The following is a 24,067-nucleotide window of genomic DNA, read 5'->3' on the forward strand; positions in this document are numbered from 1 at the left end:
TTCTGCTTCAGCGTCATGACTCCGCCCCTTTCTGTAAGGGGCGGGGCTTGGCGGGCTGCGTTCGGAGGGGTGAGGACTGACCACGATGATATAATTAACCTCCCCCCCAGGTCGCCCAGCAGGTCACATGATTGCTGTATTTATTAGGCTGGCCACTACTGTGACGTGAGGAATGTCTCAGCTTCCTCTTAGGTTTTAAGCCCCGCCCCTTTTCCTCCGTGAGTATCCGCCCCTTTCCATCATCTGTCCTTCTTCTACCTGTCCCTAATCACATCCCCTAGTCCCTGCCCCATCCTTCCCCTGTCTTCCAGCTTCTGTGTGTCCCCTCCGGCTCGCTCTTCCTCCTTTGGAGCTCCGCAGTGTACAGAGAGATCAGAGGAGACCAGGCAGCTTTCTTCACAGTGAGGTAAATGCATGGGGAGAGCAATGTGTGGATTAATGAGGTCCGGGCAGGGCCGGATTAAGGGTGGCGGTGGGGCCCAGGGCAACGTAGATTGTGGGGGGCCCCACCTATGATTTCTGGCACAGTTTCGCTCCCCCTCCCGAGGCCATGCGCACGCACACACATACACACACCCACATACATACATACATACATACATACATACACATATATGCACACACATACCTCCACTTAAGAGTGCAGTTTGGAGCGCAGGCTGTCCGGCGGCTTGCAGTCACTGCCTTGCAAGATTTCCCTGTCCTGCGTGACTGACTGTACAGGAGCTCCTCGGCGGTCGCTGTTATTGAACAGCTGAGCCGCTGATGAAAGACTCATACAAAACATAGGGTGAGGGATCCTAATGTGTGAGGGCCCCGGGACGGCAGCCCCTCTAGCCCCTGCCCTAATCCGGCTCTGGATCTGGGGATGTGGGTGGATTACTGTCATTCTCATCTGTGGGTGTGTATGTTAATTTGAATGGGGGGTTGTATTATTAATAATGAAGGTATTTTACATTGAAGCTGATATAGCAATACTGTATGGGGGTAATAGGAGTGTTGTCAGGGCCAGCGCGACCATCACGCTGCATTCGCAACAGAGTTAAGGTGTGTACACACGGTGAGATTTGGGCTATGCCCGATTCTCGCTGTGCAATAGGGACTGTGGTCGGTATTGCAAGCCTAGATGACTGTGCTTGCGATATTGACTATGTGGGATTTTGGCTAAGTGTCAGTTTTGACTATCTTTTCTACGAGATAGTCAAAATTGACTTGCCTGCAGAGTCTATCTAGGCTTGCGAATCCGACCTCACGGGACCGTGCATTGGCATCGCATCGGAATTGCAAGGTGACTTTCACCTTGCGATCTGCACTAACTTTTTTTGCAATTTTGACTATATAGTCAAAATTGCAAGCAAATATCTCACTGTGTGTACACACCTTAAGGCGCCAGAGTGGGGAGGACGCCGGGCAGCCTGGACCATGCCCCCCTGCTGCAACCTGGACTCGATTTCCCCACTATGGAAATAAGTCACACCAAATTCTGTCCGATAGCATTAGAGGCACGCTTTGCGCTGCATCTGTTACCTACAGACAGTAGTCGGTGGGCACTAGGACCCAGTACGGGCAGCTCTGCAGGTAGGCACAACCTCCAACCTGGTGCCTCTGTACTTGCACAGCTTCCCGCGCGGTCTTCCTCTCCAGGCTTCCCCACTGGCACTGTATGTGCCATCTACTTCTAGATGCAGGGACAGGGATGTACAGAGGAAGAGTTGCAGCTACTACGGGTTGCAGCCACATCAGACAGATGGAGGGCAGCACCTGCCAAACAATTACTGAGGGTAAGAAGCCTTCCCCTTCCAGCTCCACAGCCCTTTCTTCTTCTCTCCCCTTGTTCCCAAATACCCCCCACCTTGCTCCTCCATCCCATCCATGTTCCTCCCCCCTTGCCCCCACCACACAGCGTGCTGTGCTGTCAGCCAGGCACTGGAAGACTCTGAACAGCCTGCACTTTACCTACTACAGCCCGTACTCTATCCCCCTATCAGTCACAACCCACCCTCTGTCCCCACGCTCTGTTCTCTACTTGTCACAATCCGCCCTCTGTCCACTAGCTGCCACAGTCCATGTTCTATCCCCTACCTGTCACAGTTTGCCCTCTACCCAATAGCTGTCACAGTGCACGCTCTATCCCCTACCTATCAGAGGGCCTAATTCAGACCTGATCGCTCGCTAGCTATTTTTTGCAGCGCAGCGATCAGATAGTCGCCGCCTATAGGGGAGTGTATTTTCGCTTTGCAAGTGTACGATCGCTTGTGCAGCCGAGCGGGACAAAACAGTTTTGTGCAGTTTCTGAGTTGCCCAGAACTTACTCAGCCGCTGCGATCACTTCAGCCTGTCCGGGCCCGGAATTGACGTCAGACACCCGACCTGCAAATGCTTGGACACGCCTGCGTTTTTCCAACCACTCCCTGAAAATGGTCAGTTGCCACCCACTAACCCCCTCTTCCTGTCATTCTCCTTGCCATCAGCAGTGCGAATAGATTCTTCGTTAAATCCATCGATGTAGACCCGTACGACGCGCCTGTGCATTGCGGTGCATACGCATGCTCAGTTCGGACCTGATCGCAGCGCAGCAAAAACACCTAGCATTCAATCAGGTCAAAATCACCCCCAGAGTCTGCCCTCTGCCCAATAGCTGTCACAGCCCGCGCTCTATCCCCTACCTATCACAGTTCACCTTATGCCCATTAGCTGTCACAGCCCGTGCCCATATCCTCTAACAGCCCGCCCTCCGCCCCCTACCTGCCACATCCCGCCCTCTGCCCCCTACCTGTCACATTCCGCCCTCTGCCCCCTACCTGTCACAACCCGCCCTCTGCCCCTACCTGTCACATCCCGCCCTCTGCCCCCTACCTGTCACAACCCGCCCTCTGCCCCCTACCTGTCACATCCTACCCTCTGCCCCCTACCTGTCACATCCCGCCCTCTGCCCCCTACCTGTCACAGCCTGCCCTCAGCCATATGTGTTTATGTTTTCACTTTGAGTCCCCAATCCACACCTGATGGCTAGACTTTCACACTGGTGAGGTTAAAATCAGAGCGGTTACCAGCCTCCTTTCCCACAGTAAAGTATGTTTATATGTCCACAATTAAACAGGAACTGCATATTATGAACTAATTGCAGTACTTTAAATAGAAATCAGTTTGCACTATTTTGTTACAGCACTAAGTGCCATCCCTAAGAGGAGGGGCAGGAATATCAGACATTCACTGCATTAATGTATATGGTTGTGTAATTATGTTTATATGTGGTTTATTTACTGTATGTGATTTATTAAGGATTGTGCTTAACTGTGACCATTTTACTTTCTAGAACCAACATATGATGCTTTGAAATAATGGTATTAAGAGTGTATACAGTACACATTTTATAATCTTATTAAATTAGTTTTTATTTAAACAACTCACATTTGGAAATATTTTGTTGTGCCCAAAGTCCACTTGACCCCAGCCATGGAGACAGACAATGTTTTGGGTTTTTTTTTTTTTTACGTGGATCTGGCTTTTTCAGTGTTTATGTGGATCTGGCTTTATGTGGGTGGGGGACCAGTTTGTGCCCCACCCACGTTGTAGCTCCTCCCACAATATCCATAGTGAGGGGCGCCAAAATCTATATTCGTTTACCCCAAAAATTAGGTGCCGCCCGGTAGGTCAGAGCACCACCATATTCCAGCAGCAGAGTCGGACTGAAGGGCACTCCCCGGCCCTCAGACACAGGCGCAGCAGGCAGCGGGAGCAGCAGCAGAGCCTGGGTGGCGACGGTGAGCAGCACTGTGGGGGCATATGTGTATCTGTCACTGCTGGGGGCATATGTGTATCTGGCACTGCACTGCTGGGGGCATATGTGTATCTGTCACACTACTAGGGGCAGTATATGTAACTGGCACAAGGGGGGCATATGTGTATCTGCCACTGCTGGGTCGTATATGCATCTGGCACTACTGGGGGCGTATATGTATCTGGCACTACTGGGGGTGTATGTGTATCTGGCACTGCTGTGGTCATTATTTGAATCTGGCACTATACTGGGGTATCTACTGTTCTCTCCCGGTGTAAGCAAGGCACATATACTACTGCTCCATCCTGGTGTAATCGAAGTGCATATACTACTGGTCTCTCCTGGAGTAACCCAGGCAATGTTTTGTTTATTAAAACTTGCAACAGATATATACATTATATACAATATAATACATAAATAAATAAATAAATAAATATCTTCATGATAATACGAAACATAAATTATGCATGATACGCAACATACAAGAAATTAAATCTATATTGTAGCTCAAGCAGAAAAGAAATACACACAGCTATCACCCTTATCGATCTTCCCAATATTTACATAATGTGTAAAGTAAAACTGAGCAAAGCTTTTTAGATCTATGCAAAACCTATTCCACAAAAAAATTTTTAACCAAAAATCTACAGGGTGTGAAAAGAAAAGAAAGGTTTCCAGCTAGACTTGAAAAGGATTTCTGCCACCCACTCAAGGGGGTTTCAGGTGACCCCACCAGCGAGACCACCTGACAACATCCATCCTCTGCTTATCTAGAACCATCATCTTACCAACCTCGTTCAGAATTTACTCCTCCACCTCTTCACAGGACATGATTTTCTTTCTCAGGGAAACTAGACACCGTGCACTCCAAGTGTGATATCTAACTACTAAACTGACTAAAAAAATGGTGGTCAAATTAAATCTACCATATCCTTTAAATGCACCATAAGCCCACTCAGGGTAACTAAGCCCCGAAAGGCACGGGATACGTAAAGCTCTTGAAACCCTCTTATAAACTTTTGATCATGAAATGGTCCATTGTCTCCACCTCCCCTAGACATTCCTCCCGTGGACAATCACGATCACTGGCATTTCTCCACATCATGTTCCCCTTTACATAAAGCTTCCCATGGAAAGAAAGCCAAGCAATATCTCTGAACTTCAGCGGTATTCTCTCCGAATTAATCAGAGCCAACCCTGCCGAAGCGACATCGCTCGGGCAATCGCTTAGTGACAGCGGAACGTGAAAGTGGGTTCGCAAAATCCTCTCCCCCAACTCCTTCCTGGACAGGTCTTTGACTTCCCCCACTTCCAGTCCCCAACGCTTTGTCACTTTCAAGCACTGGATAACGTAGATCGGAAGATACCCACTCCGAATTTGAGGGCTCTTCACTTGGCCTCCTTCTAACCAAAGTCTAAGGAAAGGAGACACCCAAACACTAAATCCACTTACCCATCGAGGGGGAGTCTCTAACAATAAACTACCAAGGTTATATTTTAGAAAAATAGTTACAAAAAAGACAACAGGATTGACCATACCCAACCCTCCATCTTTCCTCGATTTGTAAGTGATACCTCTCTTGATTAAATTCATCCTGTTTCCCCAAAATAAGAGGAAGAACAGAGAATTCAGTCTGGTCCATAACGACTGAGGCAAAAAACACACATAGCTGACGTATAAAAAAATTGGGATCAGGTAGGTTTTGCACAAATCAACCTTTTCCCTGAAAGAGAATTTCCATCTCTTCCAGCTCTCTACTTTCTTGGCAGCAATTTCCAGAGTATTCTCCCAATTTAGAGTGGCATAATCATCATGATCAAAACAAATGCCTAGAATCTTTATCTGTGGACTGGCCCGGGGGAGGCCATCCGGAAAGCAAAATTCCTCACCTTCCTCCCCCATCCAGAAAGCTTCACACTTCTCCCAATTTATTCTAGAGCACGAGGCCTCAGAATACTCACAGATGAGATCTTTCATATCACGTGCCTCTGCCACTGATGACAAAACCACTGTGACATCATCTGCGTAGGCCACTACCTTCAAAGGCAGCTCCAAGCCCAGCTGAACCCCTCCCACTGCACCATTCTCTACCCTTCTGATGAAGGGATCAATCGTGAATACATACAGGAGGGGGCTCAGGGGACAACCCTGACGGACCCCAGAGCCCACTTCAAAAGTAGGACCCACCCAACCATTGACAAGCGGGAAGCTTTCGGCCTGACTGTACATTGTTTTTAGCCAATTCACCACCCGAACTGGAAATCCATACCTTTCAAGCAAGGCCCAAAGGTACTTATGGTTCACTCGGTCAAAAGCCTTAGACTGATCCAATGCCAGCAAGTACTTTCCCCATTTCTCAGCACGGCATCGCTCTATGGCCTCCCGGATGCCAAGGACAGCACTAAAGGTGCTTCGGCCCTTCACAGTACAGTGCTGAGACGGAGAAAGCAGTTGTTCAGAAAACTCTGACAACCTATTAAAAATAATTTTTGCCAAAATCTTCCTGTCCGTATTGAGAAGGGTGATGGGGCGCCAGTTCTCAATATGGGATGGATCCTTACCCTTAGATAATAATATGAGATGCCAAAATCTTCCTGTCCGTATTGAGAAGGGTGATGGGGCGCCAGTTCTCAATATGGGATGGATCCTTACCCTTAGATAATAATATGAGAGCAGATAACCTCATAGAAGGAGGGAGGGTTCCCTCACCCAGGCACTCATTAAAAACTTCTACAAGGCGAGGAATCAAGAGATCTGCAAAAACTATATAAAACTCAGATGTTAAGCCATCTGGGCTTGGAGATTTCTTTAAATTTAGCTGACCAATCACCTTCTTAACTTCCTCTGCTGTCACATCACTACCCAAGGTTTCAACAGAGGCATCTGGATTGCAAAGTCCAGGTGTCTCACTTAGAAATGTTTCCATCCTTTCACTGATAAGTGGCTGCTCAGACAAAAGATCGGAGTAATAGGATCTAATAACATTCAAGATGCCTTCCTTATCCTCACAAAGGACACCCTGTCTATCATAAAGACCACTCACCTCCTTCACCTCTACTGATTTTCCACAGCTCTGGTAGGGTTCAGGCGAGTGGTATTTTCCAAAATCCCTCTCCAGAACCAAAGAATCCAGTCGGTTATACTGATATTCCCTCATCTGAGCCTTCACTCGGGAGATTTCCCCACTATCTCCACGCTCAGAGATCAAGAAATCTAATTTCCTTCTCAGACTCTGGTAGATATTCTGTCTTATCAAGTTCTTTTTAGCTACAAGCCTACGGAAGAGCCTCCGAATTCTTTTTTTGAGCTCTTCCCACCACTCAGATCTACTCCAACCTGCCTCCAAAAGTGTTTCCTGGGATTGAAAGAATTCCCTAAAAGATTGTCTAACACTTTGTTCCTTTAGGAGCTCAGAGTTCAAGCGCCATAGGCCCCGTCCTTTCTGAGTGGTCTTTGACGCATTTAAAGTGACAAAGAGAAAAGCGTGATCAGAGAACTCTACTAGCTTTACCTCTGGAGACAAAGTTTTTGAGGTTCCCTTAACAAAAAACCTATCTATCCTAGACCTGCGACTACCACTAAAATAGGTGTAACCTGTGAGGTCTGGGAAATGGCGAACATGCACATCCACCAGACCTGCCTGTCTAACCATGCTAACTAAAAAATTGGAATCAGGACCCAGGGTTGTCCTTGAACCTCCCCTGTCTTTTGGCCTAATGACGGTGTTAAAGTCACCTCCAAAGACAATCTGCTGGGCCGAAAAAAGGAACGGTTTTATCTCCCTGAAGAGACATTTCCTGTCCCATGATGACTGTGATCCATAGATGTTAATGAGTCTCAGGTCATGTCCCCTCAGGTTGATATCTAAAATCATACACCTACCTGCCTGTAATTCTATAACCTTGTGCACAGTTACCATACCAGTAAAAAGCACTGCCACCCCACCGTACGGCTCGGCTGCAAGAGACCAGTAAGAAGGCCCACGCCTCCACTCTCGCTTCGCCTTGTGTAGGGTGTCCAACTGACTAATTCTGGTCTCTTGCAAAAACAAAAAATCAATCTCAATCGTATTGAAAAAATCAAAGGCCATAAAACGAGCTCGTTCAGAAACTACGGAAGCCACATTAATAGTGGTGCATTGTATGGGTTGGGGATCCATGTTTCTTTGGTTATAGAGGCAGGACCTTGCTCACTTTTACTTAACACACTTTGAAACCTCCATAGAGGATCCACACTCTTGATATACTACCTCCACAGAGATATTATCACCCTCCTCAATGACTGAAGTCATTCCATCACCGTCCTCCCCATCCTGTCTAGAACCATCCTCTAGAGAAGGCTCCGGATCAGGTGGCTTACGGGCAAATCTAATTACCTGGCATTGGTCACCCACTTTACCAATTTCTAATGTACTACTTGGGCCAACCACAGACCCTGAGAATACAACCCCCTCCTCCAAATTTTGGGTTTCTTCCACCACTATGGCCTCTACTTCCTCCTCTACCAAATCTGTCCCTATTGGGTCCCATTCTAGGCTTTCCTGTCTGCCCTCCCCTGTATCACCCTCTTCTCTCAACTTTCTTTTAATCTTTTCTTTACTCTTTTTCCCTGGGACCCCAACTTCAATTAAACTTTTTGTCACTTTTCTTGTTTTTCTTCTGTTGACCCTGGGCACAAAAGAGAGGTCACCACCATTTCTTACAACTTCACCAACCTCCTCCTCATCTGTAGTAAAAGCATCGAACCGATTGCTAAGTACTACTTTTATTTCTTCTCCTTTCCTTTTGTTTTTATTGCCTCTTCTTAACTCCTGAAAAGGAACTTCTCTACCCACTGAACCTTCTGTTACCATCACCTCACAGGCCTCCTTCTGACTTTCCACCCTCTGAACCTTTATCTGGTTATCTTTCTCCTGGCCACCTTCCTTCTGCACTTCCTTTCTCCCTTTGGATGGCTCATCTCTCTGATCTTGTTCTTCTCCCAAATTGTGGTTGGCCCATGGACATCGACTATAAGGATGACCTTCTTCCCCACATAAATTGCAGGTAACTTTATTACAATCTTTGGAGATATGACCCACCTTCCCACATAGGGTACATTTGATCACACTGCAATCACTACTTAGGTGTCTAAAATCACCGCACCTGAAACAAGTTCTTGGCTGTCCTTGGTAAAAACACTGCACACGATCCCTTCCTATGTATGCAGCGGAAGGAATGTGGAGGAAACCTCTATCAGTGTTTCTTAGTTTCACCATGGCAGCCCATGCACCGCCCCATACTCCCATGGTAAAACCAACTTTAATCTAGTCAGACTGCACAACACAAAACCTAGAAAGCCAATACAGAATATCTTGTGGTGGGATAGATTCATTTCTGACAAGGATTGTTACCTTCACTTTATCCTGTTTGGTTACTAAGACAGCTTTAAATGCATCATATGGTTTAGAAGATCTGCACGCCTGCCACTTCACCCAGAAAACCTGAAGTCCCTGATAAGAAATAAAGCTTAAATCAAAATCTGGCATTTTAACTGGGTGAATGCAGGCGTACAGATCTGAGGCATGGAAAAAATCATCTGTAAAATACTTTCTTTAGTAGGTGTCTTGCCTACACCAACCCACTTAAACTGAATCAATTTCCTTCTCTTCCCTACTTGCCCTGACCCTACATTCATTTGGGGCATACTGTAACTTGTACTGGGTCTATGTACCATAGTGGCATAAGACATAACCCCTGGGACGGGCTGTCTGTTCACATCAGATGCAGCATTTTCTGTACATTGTTGCACATTTCTTCTTTCACCAGAAACAGTCACATTTTCCCTTCTTTCTCTTTCCTTATTTAGCAGTTCAGCAGCCACCTTTGCTCTGCTAGGAGCACCCATCTGACCATATACAACATTAATCACTTCTTGCTGACCTACTGATAATGTACTTTTGTCCAAAGCCGATATTTCCTGCACAGTGTGTTGCTGGGGCAGACCCTCTGCTCAGTTCCTGCTGCACAGGAGAGAACACACACTTCTCCTCCCCTCCCCCCACCTGCTGCAGAACTTGTATTAACCCCTGCAGCACTGGCAGAAGGCCCAGCAACAGTACCTTTATCTTTGTTCTCTGCTTTGGCCTTCAGCAGGAGTTCGGCTTTGATTATTTGCATCTCCAATTGTAAATGTGACAATTTGTCCTCTTCACATCTCACAGCTATTTCTATATGCGGGACAGGTTTATGCAGATTGGCTGTCAGTGCAGCAGGTACAGTATCAGCCACCATTGCCCCTGCAGCACACTGCACACCCTCCACAGCCTGCAGCACAGCTGGATAATGGGGAGACGCCTCCCCAACCCCAAACTCTGCAACAGAATCACCTCTGACCGACTGACAGACCTCAGGCTCCTGGGCTTCCATCACTGCAGCCCCCTCCGGCAGCTGATCACTGGATATAGCAGATGCAGTGCTTTCACTTTCAGCTTTAACTTTGTTCCTCTCCTCCAGCCGCAGTACCACTAGCCGTGCTTTAACCCTTTCCAGGGCGGAAGCCAGTGACAGGATCTCTTCTCTCAAAACTGGCCTCTCCCATTTGTAACATTTGTTTCGCTTCTTTTTTTTCTGGGCTATTCTTTGCTTAAGTCACTGGACTTCACATTGCAGTTCTTTTATACTGTAATGCTGGTATGTCTCCTCTGTCTCCTCATCATCCTCAGTCCCTCCTGGGGATACTGGATCATTTTCCCCAGCATCTAATGGTCGGGACACCCACGCTTCACTGATTATCGGGCACGCAGCTTCTGCCACCGCTCTACCTGGATTTGAATCAGTCGAGGGAGCACCCTCATTCAGTTTGGGGCTGTCTGCTTGCAGCTCCGATTGCCTTGGAGCACCATTAGAACAGCTGGTCCCCACTGCCTCTAGCTGGTCACTTGCCAATATTGCCGTGGCTCCAGGGTTAGCTATAGCAGCAAATTTAGTGCTCTGATTAATGTCCATACACATGGAGCTTTCTCCCTCGGGGGGATCCATCCCGCCTGGGAAAGCCAGCAATGAAACCCCCTGTAAACTGCACCTGCAGCAGCTGGAGCACACCACCAAACAACCTGCTCACAGCACACCCAGCTCCTTCTGTAAAGTCTCCACCCCCAGAGAATTACCTCCAGGTGAAACCCAGGCACATATACTATTGTTCTCTCCTGGTGTAACCCAGGCACATACACAACAGTTTGAAGTGGGCAGCGAGGTAGAGCTCTTTTTCTTTATATACTATGCTAGGTGGTACCTATAATCTCTGGCCACTCCTTTTTGGTCACATGACCACACCCCCTCCAGCATATGGCAACGCCCCTTGGTGGGCCCCTGTGATTGCATTTCCCTGGTGGGCCCTTCATGTCCCAGTCCGACACTGATTGTATGTGGTGCTGCTTTAGTCACTTGAATTTTTATGCTCTCACTGTATAGACTGTATTCCAGTCCAAGTGTCTGATACCAAATATTCTACAATGTATCACTGGGCTTTCCTCTTGTGCTGTAACATCTGATGCAGTGTTTCATCACTCATTCAGAAGTGCTTCCTTGTATATAAGGGGCGTCAACACTTCGGCCCGTGGGTCAAACGTGGCCCGTACCCTACTAAAATGTGGTCCTCCGGTACTAGTCGGACATCTCTTGTTGTGAAACAGCAGAAAGCACCTTGTGCTGCATGCGGAGTCATTGATTGAGAGCCGCGGAGGTTGTTTGAGTCGCACAGTCTCATATACCATGTGGGGAGACTGGGGGAAGGGGAGGGGGTTTTGGCTTTGACATCCTTCAGCGCTGAAATCCAATTCCTGCCATCAGTGGTCATTTTAGATTGCATCTAAGCTTGGCAGTTAGCACAAATCCACAGCAGGCACTCTGCATCTGCAACAGCCTGATCTGAAGTAGCATATTTTGATTAGGGACACTGGTTTTTGGATAATAAACTGGGGTCACTGCCAGGGGCATAATGTTAACTGTGTGGGCCCCATAGCAAAATGTTGAAAGTCCCCCCCCCCCAACCCCCCCTCCCCTTGTCACTACAATGCCGCTTAGGGGTGCAAGAGAAAGAGTACGTGGGGAGTGAGAGACAAAAAGGGTGTCAGGGGGAGGAAGAGATACAGGAGCGAGAAATAGACAGAGAGGAGGATTTCATGGAAAAAGAGAATGAAAGAGAGAGTCAGGGAGAAAGAGAAAGAAAGGGATGAGAGGGGAGAGACAGGGCACAGGGAGAGAGAGAAGGTATGTGTGAGAGAGAGGTGTGAGGAGTAAGAGAGAGAGGGTTGGGCGCAGAGTGGGAGTGAGAGAGAGAGTGTTTCAGGGAGGAAAAGAGAAAGAGAGGGGAATGAGAAAGTGAGAACATCATTGAGAGACAGAGATGGAGAGATAAAGGGTGTCAAAGAGAGAATGAGATAGAGAGGTGTCAGACTGAGAGAGTATAAGGGAGAAAGAAAGCGTCAGGGAGAGAGTGAGATACAGTGTCAGAGAGAGAGATGAAATTACGGGTGTCAGGGAGAGAGACAGTGGGGGTCATTCCGAGTTGATCGCTAGCTGCCGTTGTTCGCAGCGCAGCGATCAGGCAAAAAATGGCATTTCTGCGCATGCGTATGCACTGCAATGCGCACGCGCAACGTACGGGTACAAAGTCCGTTGTGGTTTTGCACAGGATCTAGTGAAGTTTTCAATCGCACTGGCGGCTGCAAGAAGATTGACAGGAAGGGGGCGTTTCTGGGTGCAACTGACCGTTTTCAGGGAGTGTTTGGAAAAACGCAGGCGTGCCAGGAAAAATGCAGGCGTGGCTGGGCGAACGCTGGGCGGGTGTGTGACATCAAAAGCCCTCCCACCAACGTTAGAATCAACGCACACGAAGAGTATGTCCAGGGCTGGTCTTGTTTTGCACAAAATGTTTTTGCAGGCGCTCTGCTGCACAGGCGTTCGCACTTCTGCAAAGCGAAAATAAACTCCCTGGTGGGCAGCGACAAAGCGTTTGCACGGCTGCTAAAAACTGCTAGCGACCAATCAACTCGGAATGACCCCCCTTGTCAGAGAGAGAGAGAGAGAGAAATAGTGCACGCAAGAGAGAAATACAGTGTCCAGAGGAGAGAGAGGGAGAGACAGTGTCAGGTACAGAGAGATAGAGAGACAGTGTCAGGGGGAGAGAGAGAGTGTCGGAGAGAGAGAAGGGTAGCAAGAGAGAGAGATAGAGGAAGGGGAGCAAGAGGAAGAGTGTTAAGAAGGGAGAGAAAGAGAAGGAAACAAGAGAGAGAAAGTATGTCGGAGAGACAGAGAGGGAGAGGGGGGGTGTCAAGCAGAGAGAGAGTGTGTGAGTCAGGGAGGGAGATATACAGGGATATTCAATTTGGCCCGGGGTGCCGGGTGATAAGTATCGGCCGGCGGGGGCTATTTAATTGGCCCCCGATAAGCCGGCGCGTGCTGCGGCTTATCGGGGGTTTTGCTTCACCTGCCTCCGGCAGGCGAAGCAAAATGCCCGATAACAGCCCCGTTTTCAACCGAAAACGGGGCTATTTCACCCGAAAACACACAGGTTTCACTGAACCTGTGTGTTTTCGGGTGTAAGAAGACTCGTTACCGGCCGAGCGAATTAAATAGCCCGACCGCAGCACCCGAAGAAACATCGGGGGTTTTTACTCCCAATGTCTCTTCGGGCCAAATTGAATATCCCCCATAGTGTCAGAGAGAGAGAGGGACAGCGTCAGGCAGAGAGAGACAGTGTCAGAGACAGATAAGGAGAGAGAGACAGTGTCAAGGAGAGAGTGAGAGTGTCAAGGGGGGAAAGAGGGAGGGGAGTGAGCAGTAGAAAGGGGGGAGAGAGGGAGGGAGAGTGAGCAGTAGAGAGAGGAGACAGGTATGGGGAGTGAGCAGGAGAGAAAGAGAGGGGGAGAGAGAGAAAGAAAGAGTGGGAGTGAGGAGGAGAGAGGCAGGCACTTCACGGCATTAGGACTAGCCCTCTGACTTCACCTATTACAGCTGCCTTTCCCATTAAGCTTTATACATTAACCGGGACTTAGATGGTACTAGGACTTCTACAAGGATAGTAATAATTTATTCAGCACTATGTACTGTATATACCAGGTGGTATATTGGGAAAACTAATAGGTGCTTTCCAATCTAACAGTTAGTATAATACAAGTTATAATAATCAGAAATGAATACAATCTAATAATCAGAATAGAGAGCATATATGTGCAAAAACTACCACATACCTCCCAACTTTTAGTTCAAGAGGAGCTAGACTCCTCTGCGAAAAAAGGATGTGGCTTCATTAAAAGGAGGCATGGCTTCTTGGGTATGCTGCGACCGCCTGCCACGCCTCCCATTTACAGTCAGGGTCAGAATGGGGCATGAAGGTCCCACCTGGGGAACTCAGTGATAGGGGCCCTTGTTTAGGGGAGTGGCCAGTTTCCACAGAGGATTGCCTAACCAATAGAGAGTGAATGGTCTGGGCCTCTAGATAAATATATACAGTAAATACTGCTAGTGCATCCATGATAATGTACCAAATGAATAATGGTAATGCCCTGTAGAAAATACACCATAGTCATGCGCAGTATAAAGTAACATATGTATAATTCAAGTGCACAGTCTGGTTCCTGATCCCTAGAGGAGGAGGTGGGGCCCTGGGCAGTGGGGCCCACCGGGAGTTTCCGCTGGGCCCCTGTGAGCCAGTCCGACACTGTTTGCAGTCTATGTGCTGCGATTTCCAATTGTAAAGCGCAGCGGAATTTGCTGCGCTATATAAGAAACTGTTAATAAATAAATGAGCTGCTAGCATGCCCCCAGTCCCCCTGTATCCTGTGAGCAGGCACCAGTGGTGACTGACAGGAGCCTCCCAACTGCACCCTCCCCACAGCGGGACACTGCGACCCGTGGGTGGGACAGCGGGACAGTCCCAAAAAAACGTGACTGTCCCACGAAAATCGGGACAGTTGGGAGGTATGCTACCAGTGGGAGGTAAGTCAAAATTATCAGAGGTCAGAACACAAAATGAGAATAATGCAACTGTATCCTGGAGCCAGGAAGCACAGTTGAGGCTGGAGCAATAATCAGCAATGAGGCCAAGTGCTCGCTGCCTTTTTAGCCCTGTATGACCCAATGAGAGACTAATAACGTAGGAGTTTTTCAAATTGAGCATCAGAGTATGTCTGTATGTCCTGGACTCAATATTTCTTAACAGCGTCTCATTGCAGCATTCTAATACAGGTTGAGTATCCCATATCCAAATATTCCGAAATACGGAATATTCCGAAATACGGAATTTTTTGAGTGAGAGTGAGATAGTGAAACCTTTGTTTTCTGACAGCTCAATGTACACAAACTTTGTTCAATACACAAAGTTATTAAAAATATTGTATTAAATGACCTTCAGGCTGTGTATATAAGGTGTATATGAAACATAAATGAATTGTGTGAATGTACACACTTTGTTTAATGCACAAAGTTATAAAAAATATTGGTTAAAATGACCTTCAGGCTGTGTGTATAAGGTGTATATGGAACATAAATGCATTCTGTGCATAGACTTGGGTCCCATCGCCATTATATCTCATTATGGTATGCAATTATACCAAAATACGGAATAATCCGATATCCAAAATACTTCTGGTCCCAAGCATTTTGGATAAGGGATACTCAACCTGTATTACCAAGAAACAGTGGAACAAGAGCTGACTGGCATATGGGAAATTTTAAATATCGCATATGCTGATTTGTACGCACATGCCTACCAGTGGCACTGACCATATAGTGTAGGGGTGGGGGTGGGGGGAACAGCTTAGCACATATAACCATACATGTTCTTATGTATGGAATACATGTGTTGGCTGGTTTCCCCGGGAGTGCTGTGTGCTCCAGGCTCCATGTGGCACCTGGAACTCAGCATAAGGCCTCACACTTCTTCTAAGCCCACCCCTGGACTCCCATTGACTAGTTTCACAGGAGTCTGGAGCGGGCTTACAAGAAGTGTGATGCCTTATGCGGAGTCCTGGGTGCCATACGGTGCCTGAAGCACACAACACTGCCGATCCCCGGGAGAACCAGCCAGCACATATATTACATACATCAGAACATGTATATTTATATGTGCTAAGCAGTTCTCCCCTGCACTGTATGGTCGGCGCTGAAGTCCAGAAGCTGTAGATGATGCAGATACCTACGCAGATGTGATTTTTCAGGCTACGGACTTACGAAGCAATAGAGACATTAACCAGAGCCATTGCAAAGTCCACAGCAACTGTGTACAGCATCAATGCATATATGAAGAACATTGACTGGCAATGGGATCAGCTATGCTGGCGCCATGTTTTCTGCAAGCACAACTGTAGCTGAAGGCAGAAACACATCCCAAAAACGGTAGTGACACGCCTGCGTTTTTGATGCCACTCGCCGTTACCTCCCCCAAATTGTCCCTTCCTGTCAATCACTTTACAATCAAATCCTCAATGCTAGTAACATTAAAATAGTACCCTGGTCGTGTTCTGTGCAATCATGAACATCGCTACTGCGTACAAATCGGAATCAGACCTATAATGTCCATTTTGGAGTCTGTGGATTGTGACACACTCTCAAAATACTTGGAGAGCATCTTTCAACAGCTCTTCCCTAGTTTCCTCTTTGCCCTACATATTAATGGCGATAACGTTACAATATCCTCACTGGGGACAACTATTTATCAAGCATCAAGGTGGTAATCCCAGTGCTGAGTAACACCATTCTTAGATTATGTATTTAAAAAAATAGAAAAATAGCATCTAACTGAAAAAGACTCACCCCCACCCCCCTCCCAAACTCATCCCTTAACAAGAACGTTTGGCAAATATAAAACTTTTAACATATTACAAGACAATTCATGACTGTCCCAATCTATTCTACTGCTTCAGGAGTGCATGGACTGAAAATTTAGACTAAAACAGCTCTCCCCATCTTGGAGTTCTAGGTTCATTTCAGCCATGAGAATCTACTCAATAGATCTTTGTCTCACCCCTTCCACAACACTCCTCCCAAACCAATAGCCCAATGCACCCCCTCCTCTATTCTACTTTTTATTTTTCAATTTCTTTTTCGATCAAAGGGGCATCAAGCATATATATATACTGTGAAATGCTGCTGCTATACGGTGTCTGTTGCATAACTTATTCTATGAGGTCTTTATGGTACCTAAAGTGGTGCAGGACTGAGGCCGACACAGCTACTGAGGAAAGATGTAAAAAGTGTGAGGTATTATTTAGGAATAGTTTAGGATTATTTGGTAATAATATACTGACATCATGTGTACATAAATTAGTAACATATTTAATGTGCACTGTTATATTTTTAGTCACTTAGACAGTACACACACAGTATAACTTTCATTGTAATAATCCTCTTTTATAATGTACAGTAGCAGTAGGTCATATTTATGACAAAGTGATAAAATACAAATATGCTTGATTGCTTAAAATTGTGAAATCAAAAACAATGTACTTAAGATTTCATATATATCAGCTACTTATCTACTTCAAACAATAATTTCACGTGTCTCATATTTATTATTCTGAAAATTAATATATAATTAACAGCTAATTGAATATTTATGGTCTTATAGTAACACAGATCTTTTAACAGTCTTATAGTAACACAGCCCTCTTAACGGGTTGGATACCATATCCCGTCTAACGAACATGGAAAATTCAGTGATTGTATTTTCCTTTTTTTCTTTTCTTTTTGTTATTTTAACATCAAAAGCCCATTAGAGCTCTTTTGAAATTATGCTTGGTTAATGTTCTGCAGTATGTTACAACAGTAATTCTATTAAAATTGTATGTATCCTGCTGAATAAAAGATTAATATTTCTCACTGAAGCCTACGATTATATCATAAACTTATGTGCAAGGTTTAAAGTTGATTTGTATTGTTCTAAGAAGACCGTTGAAGATAGTTGGGGTTTTTCCCAATTAGAAGTCCTAATGTTCCTCCTTATGTTATTTGTTTAAATGTTAAAGGAGATAACATGGCTCCATAATGATAAGAACAAAAAATGGTTATATAGAATATATACCTTGGTTCTGATCTTTTTCCATTAATTGTTCTGCCATGTCTTTCACACTCTTGGGAAACAAGACATCCTGTTGAAATGTGGACATAATCTCAAATTCTGACCTTGTGGGCTTAGCTTCATCTGTGAAGTAGTAGCCCGAAGAGTAGCTGGGCACTGGCTGTGAGAGCTGTATGAGGAGAGAGCATACAGGGAGAATGAGAAGAGATTGGCAGATATTGAGTATTTGGCAATCTGCACACTGACATATGTTATGCTGGTTCAGCACCACTAAATCAACATAATGATGCCTGTAATGGTTTGCATTTATGCTAGGACTGTGTACACTGATCTTGAAATTATTATTGTAAGTATTTCAGCTGCAGCAGTTTTCAGTAAAATGCTATGAGAGCAGCACAAAAGAACAGTAATAAGAAAACAATTACGTTGCACTATAAGATGATTTGCTGCTTGCTATCGTCTCATGCCGTCTCTGTCATCTCATATATAACTGCATCTTCTTCATGAGTACTCACATTACAACAGATATCTGTATTGCCAGAGAGGGATCACAATAGAGACAAACTATTGTTTTTGTTTTTTTATTATGCAAATCTGAAATCACTGCACACCTGCCCTTCAAACAGCCGGATTTCTTATCCAGCAGTTCGGAGGGATAAAACCATAATTTCTAAAGATGCTCAGTGGTTTAAAACCCCCAAAATTGCGTGCGATTTAAGACAAACCACATGCGATCTTTGGAAAACAACTACAGTGTACTAGGTTCTCCAGATCTTAGTTTGGGCCCCTGCACAGCGGAATGCCTAGGCTAATCCCTATGTAGCGCTGGCCATCTCTTGGTACCCCTCGTCAGCGGGTACTGGGGGAAGGGGGGGGGGGAATGTAAATGTGTATAAATTAGTGTAATAAATATAATCCAGAGGTTCTCAAACTCGGTCCTCAGGACCCCAAACAGTTCAGTTTAATTATTTTACTTGTTATTCTATGAGGAGACCTGGAAAACATGAACTGTGTGTGGACCGAGTTTGAGAACCTATGATTTAAGCCAACTATAATTTAATAAATACACATAACCTGTACATAGTATAGGGGCAGATGTATTAAGCCTGGAGAAGTGATAAGTGGAAGGTGAAAATGCACCAGCCAATCATTACAGGTTGAAAAATGACAGTTAGGAGCTGATTGGCTGGTGCATTATCACCTTCCACTAATCACTGCTTTATCACTTCTCCAGGCTTAATACATCTGCCACAGTTTGATAAATATTATCTGTGACCCCTATAATTTTTATGGGATCCGGTTAGGTGAGTGACTGACGGCTGCCAGAAAGGTACGACGCAAAGGGGGGTGGCTAGGTTTAGGCTGCGGGGGGAGGGTTGGGGTTAGGCTGTGGGAAGGGGGGAGTTAGGTTTAAGCACCCCCAGGGAGGGATAGGAATAGGGTCAGGCTGCGGAGAAGGAGTGTTAGAGTTAGGCTGAAGGGGGGGGGGGGGGAGTGTTAGGTTTAGGCTGCAGTAAAAAGGTTAGGGGATGAGGGGTAGCATGCTTCCTGATCCCAGACAGCAGGATGAGGAAGTTGATATTCTGAACGCCGGCATACCGCCCGCCGGCATTACAGCCCCAACCTGTTTTTACATGTAGGGGTTTTAAATATTATCTTTGTCCCCTTCAGGACAATAATAAATAATGATATCCCATTTAGTACAGGTTGAGTATCCCATATCCAAATATTCCGAAATACGGAATATTCCGAAATACGGACTTTTTTGAGAGAGAGTGAGATAGTGAAACCTTTGTTTTTTGATGGCTCAATGTACACAAACTTTGTTTAATACACAAAGTTATTAAAAATATTGTATTAAATGACCTTCAGGCTGTGTGTATAAGGTGTATATGAAACATAAATGAATTGTGTAAATGTAGACACACTTTGTTTAATGCACAAAGTTATACAAAATATTGGCTAAAAATACCTTCAGGCTGTGTGTATAAGGTGTATATGTAACATAAATGCATTCTGTGCTTAGATTTAGGTCCCATCACCATGATATCTCATTATGGTATGCAATTATTCCAAAATACGGAAAAATCCCATATCCAAAATACCTCTGGTCCCAAGCATTTTGGATAAGGGAGACTCAACCTGTAATGCATTATTATAATAATAAATACATTTTCCCTAATATTTGTAGTAGTATATATACTACTTCAGAAGATGCAGGGCCGTTTCTAGCCAATTTGGCTCCCAGTGCGAGATTTAAAAATGCCCCCCCCCCATTCACATAAAAAAAATGCGCCCCCCCATAGATATAAAGAGTAAAAGCATGCGCGCGCGCTCCCGGCAAGGGTGTGTGGCATCGTTAAAATGGGCGTGGGTTTGTTAAGATGGGCGTGGCCTCATCTGATCTCATCATCACGGCCACCACAGGATTAAAAAAAAAAAAGTCCTCATTTTACACATTACAGCAGGCACGCGACCCCATTTTACACAGCACGGCAGGCAAGTGTCCCCATTTTACACAGCACGGTAGGCAAGTGTCCCCATTTTACACATTGCGGCAGGAAAGTGTCCCCATTTTACACATTGCGGCAGGCACGTGCCTCCATTTTACACAGTACGGCAGGTAAGTGTCCCCATTTTACACATTGTGGCAGGCACGTGCCCCGATTTTACACAGTACGGCAGGCAAGAGTCCCCATTTTACACAGTATGGCAGGCACGCGTCCCCATTTTACACAGTACGCAGGCAGGTGTCCCCATTTTACACAGTATGCAGACAGGTGTCCCCATTTTACACAGTACGCAGACAGGTGTCCCCATTTTACACAGTACGCAGACAGGTGTCCCCATTTTACACAGTACGCAGGCAGGTGTCCCCATTTTACACAGTACGCAGACAGGTGTCCCCATTTTACACAGTACGCAGGCAGGTGTCCCCATTTTACACAGTACGCAGGCAGGTGTCCCCATTTAACACATTATGGCAGGCAAGTGTCCCCATGTAACATATTATGGCAGGCAAGTGTCCCCTTTGTATACATGATGGCAGGTGGCAGAGGGGGGGTAGAGAGAGAGAGAGGGAGAGGCTGACTTACAGTTGAAGCGGTTCTTCCCGCTCTTCGCCGCCTCTCCCTCCTCTTCGCGGCGCCGCCGGCTTGGCTCCCCCTTCTCCGTCACCCCGAGTACCCAGCTCGGGGGGCGGAGTTTCAGGGGATGACGCGAGTGCGTCGTGATGTCACGACGCACCGCGTCATTCCACGAAACTCCGCCCCCCGAGCTGGGTACTCGGGAGGACGGAGGAGGTGGGAATGGATTTTAAAGTGTTCTAGAAGTGCCGCGACGGGCGCGACGGGCGCCCCGTGCGGTTGCATGGCTCGCCCGCCGCAAGAAACGGCACTGAGAAGAAGGACCCTTACATTGATGGTCCGAAACGAGTTAAGCAGGTGGATTTGTTGGTGACTCCAAAAGGGACTGCTGGTAATCTTAGGCAAACATCTGATGACTTGGACTAAGGGCCTTATTCAGACTTGTTCGCTCGCTAGCGTTTTTTGCAGCACTGGAATCAGGTCAGAAGTACAAAGCTGTGTGATGGGTTTACGAAGTATACATTCGCACAGCGGATCGCAAGGAGATTGACAGGAAGAAGGCGTTTATGGGTGTCAACTGACTGTTTTCTGGGAGTGTTTGTTTGAAAAAATGCAGGCGTGTCCAAGCGTTTGCAGGGCGGGTGTCTGACGTCAATTCCGGCCCCGAACAGGCTGAAGTGATCGCAGCAGCTGAGTAAGTCCTGGGCAACTCAGAAACTGCACAAAACTTTTTTGTACCGCTCGGCTGCATATGCGATCGCAAAGCAAACATACACTCCCCTATGGACGGGGACTATCTGCTCGCAGCAGTGCAAAAAACCCCTAGCGAGCGATCAGGTCTGAATTAGGCCCTAAGACGCATGTTCTATGGACCTGGTGGTACCTTTCCTTGTCTAGTGAGAGTCCTGATCCCATTATTGTGGAGATTCACTGTATGACATGCACTTTTTACACTGCTCAAGTGGGAGTGTAATGAGTTATTAAAGTGTGTTTTAATTGTCTGATGGTGTTGCACTAAGGGCCTAATTCAGACCTGATCGTAGCGGCTACGATCAGCAACCCTAACATGCTGGGGAATGCCCAGTACAGGGCTAGTCCGCCCCGCATGTCTAGCCCTTCCCCCGCCGCACAGATACAAAAACATTGCATGGTGGCGATGCTTTTGTACTTGAGGAGTAGCTCCCTACCACGCAGCTCCTGCACGCTGGCAGGGAGCTACTCGTCACTCTCCAGGTCGCAGCGGGTGCGTGTGACGTCACGCAGCCACCGTCCCCTGCCCCCAGCACGCTCCGGGCACACCTGCATTGCCCGGACCGCGCAGCAGCAATCAGGTCTCAATTAGCCCCTAAGTCCTTTTCCTTTGAGTCGCTTGTGCTTGAGTGAAAAACATATGAAACATATGCACTAAGAAAAGGATCTGCAAACAACCAGGAGTGGGGACACATCAGAAGTTTGGAATCGTGCCACTATCTGAATTATTATAAGGTTGTTAAATTTCATGCCATATATGTACATATCACCTTTTACAGTGCCACGGGTTATTCCCTCTTTCTTATTGTGCATGTTTCAGGCTTGGTGAACCTTGACAGTCTTCCCGGGTTGCAGTAAAAGGTTTATTGCGCAAAGAAGGGGTTCTTATTCTTTATAATCTAGGTAAGAGCAACACAATGATATTTCCGTCACAGGAGGTCATTTATTTTCTGCAAATATCAATTCAAGAATACAATTGTTCTTTAATTAAAAATGTCTCAGCCTTGCCCCCCCTGTTGCGACAAACCCAGATCACTCGGGTCCCTCCCTGCCCAGTGCCCTGTCACTCTCACAGGCCCCACTCCGAGTCCAGTCACATACGCCACAACTCCCGTATGACACGTCCGTCGGCATCATACAGTGCTTCCTGGGTACGTTCCCAACTATTGCGAGACCTGCAGGCGAGCGGCATCCAAACGAAACTGATACAGCTTTTTTGTCTCGTCAATATTTGTCAGTACATCACGGACTAATATTTCGGCATAATTTCCGTTATTAAGAATTTCCTGTTTTCGTTATCATTACAATTTAGTAAAAAAAAAGCCTTCGTCAACAAATAGTTTTAGTCCAAATTTTCATTGACATAATTAACATTGTGTGGATGATCAGGAGCCGCACTGAGCATCTGCAGACACATCGACTGGGTACACATCACTCCAATGTGTACCCAGCTTAAATCGGACTTTGATTATGAGCTATTTGCAGAATCATATTGTAAAGAGAGGCATAATAGTCTTGAAAACATCTATCTTTTTAGGATCTAATGTAACGGGATCCAGTCACAATACATTAGATCAATTACCATGTCAACATTCATAATGACACAATGTTGATACTAGAATGTCAACATCCTCAGAATGTTGACATCTTTAGAATGTTGACCTGAAATGTTTTCATGTGAAATGTTGTCACTGTCAGAATTCCGATGGGTAGGTATAGGCACCGCCAAGAGAGTTAGGATTAGGCTGTGGAGAAGGGGGAAGAGAAAACTTACTGAAACCACCACTCATTCCGAGGTCTGCTACAGAAATGACAGCCACATGACAGCTGGGACTCGAAAGCCGCACTGGTGCTGCTGCAGCCATTGGGACCAGGGAAGTCATCGCTGGGTCAACATGGATGGTAGGTTGACAGTCTATTATGTTGATACGACACGTATACATGATGAGTATCAGCATGCTAAGCATGTCAACATGATAACTGTCCACCTAAGGGGGGTATTTCAGACCTGATCATAGATGTGCAAAACGTACATCTTAGATAATTTTTTCTGACATGCGCGGGGACGCCCATCACAGGGCAAGTCTGCCCCGCATGCTGGGTCCTGTCCCCCCTCCCACCACGCAGACATGCTTTTGCATGGTTCCAGTAACACTCTGCCTATGCAGATGGCTACCTGACATGTTTTGGGTCGCAGTGGCTGTGTGTGACGTCACACAGCCGCAGCGACCCGCCCCAGCAACTGTCAGGATATGCCTGCGTTGTCCGGACTGCACCCCTTAAATAGAGCATCCCTCCAGGTTTAAACTGCGTTCTAAATAGGACGCAGTTTAGGACCTTGCACATGCGTGTATCAGCGTACGAACATGCGCACATGTGCAAAGATCGCTT

General features: G+C 46.4%; 1 protein-coding gene across 3 annotated transcripts in view; it reads right to left on the minus strand.

Annotated features, from left to right (window-relative positions):
• LOC135031779 (uncharacterized) overlaps nt 1–24,067 on the minus strand; it is a 935,328-nt gene that overhangs the window by 317,558 nt on the left and 593,703 nt on the right. For all 3 annotated transcript variants that reach the window (XM_063954034.1, XM_063954035.1, XM_063954033.1), the window contains exon 23: nt 17,844–18,009. In XM_063954034.1, coding sequence (XP_063810104.1) covers nt 17,844–18,009 — 166 coding nt within the window. The remainder of the gene's footprint in view (nt 1–17,843; nt 18,010–24,067) is intronic.

Source organism: Pseudophryne corroboree, chromosome 2, assembly GCF_028390025.1.
Source record: "Pseudophryne corroboree isolate aPseCor3 chromosome 2, aPseCor3.hap2, whole genome shotgun sequence".
Taxonomy (NCBI): Eukaryota; Metazoa; Chordata; class Amphibia; order Anura; family Myobatrachidae; genus Pseudophryne; species Pseudophryne corroboree.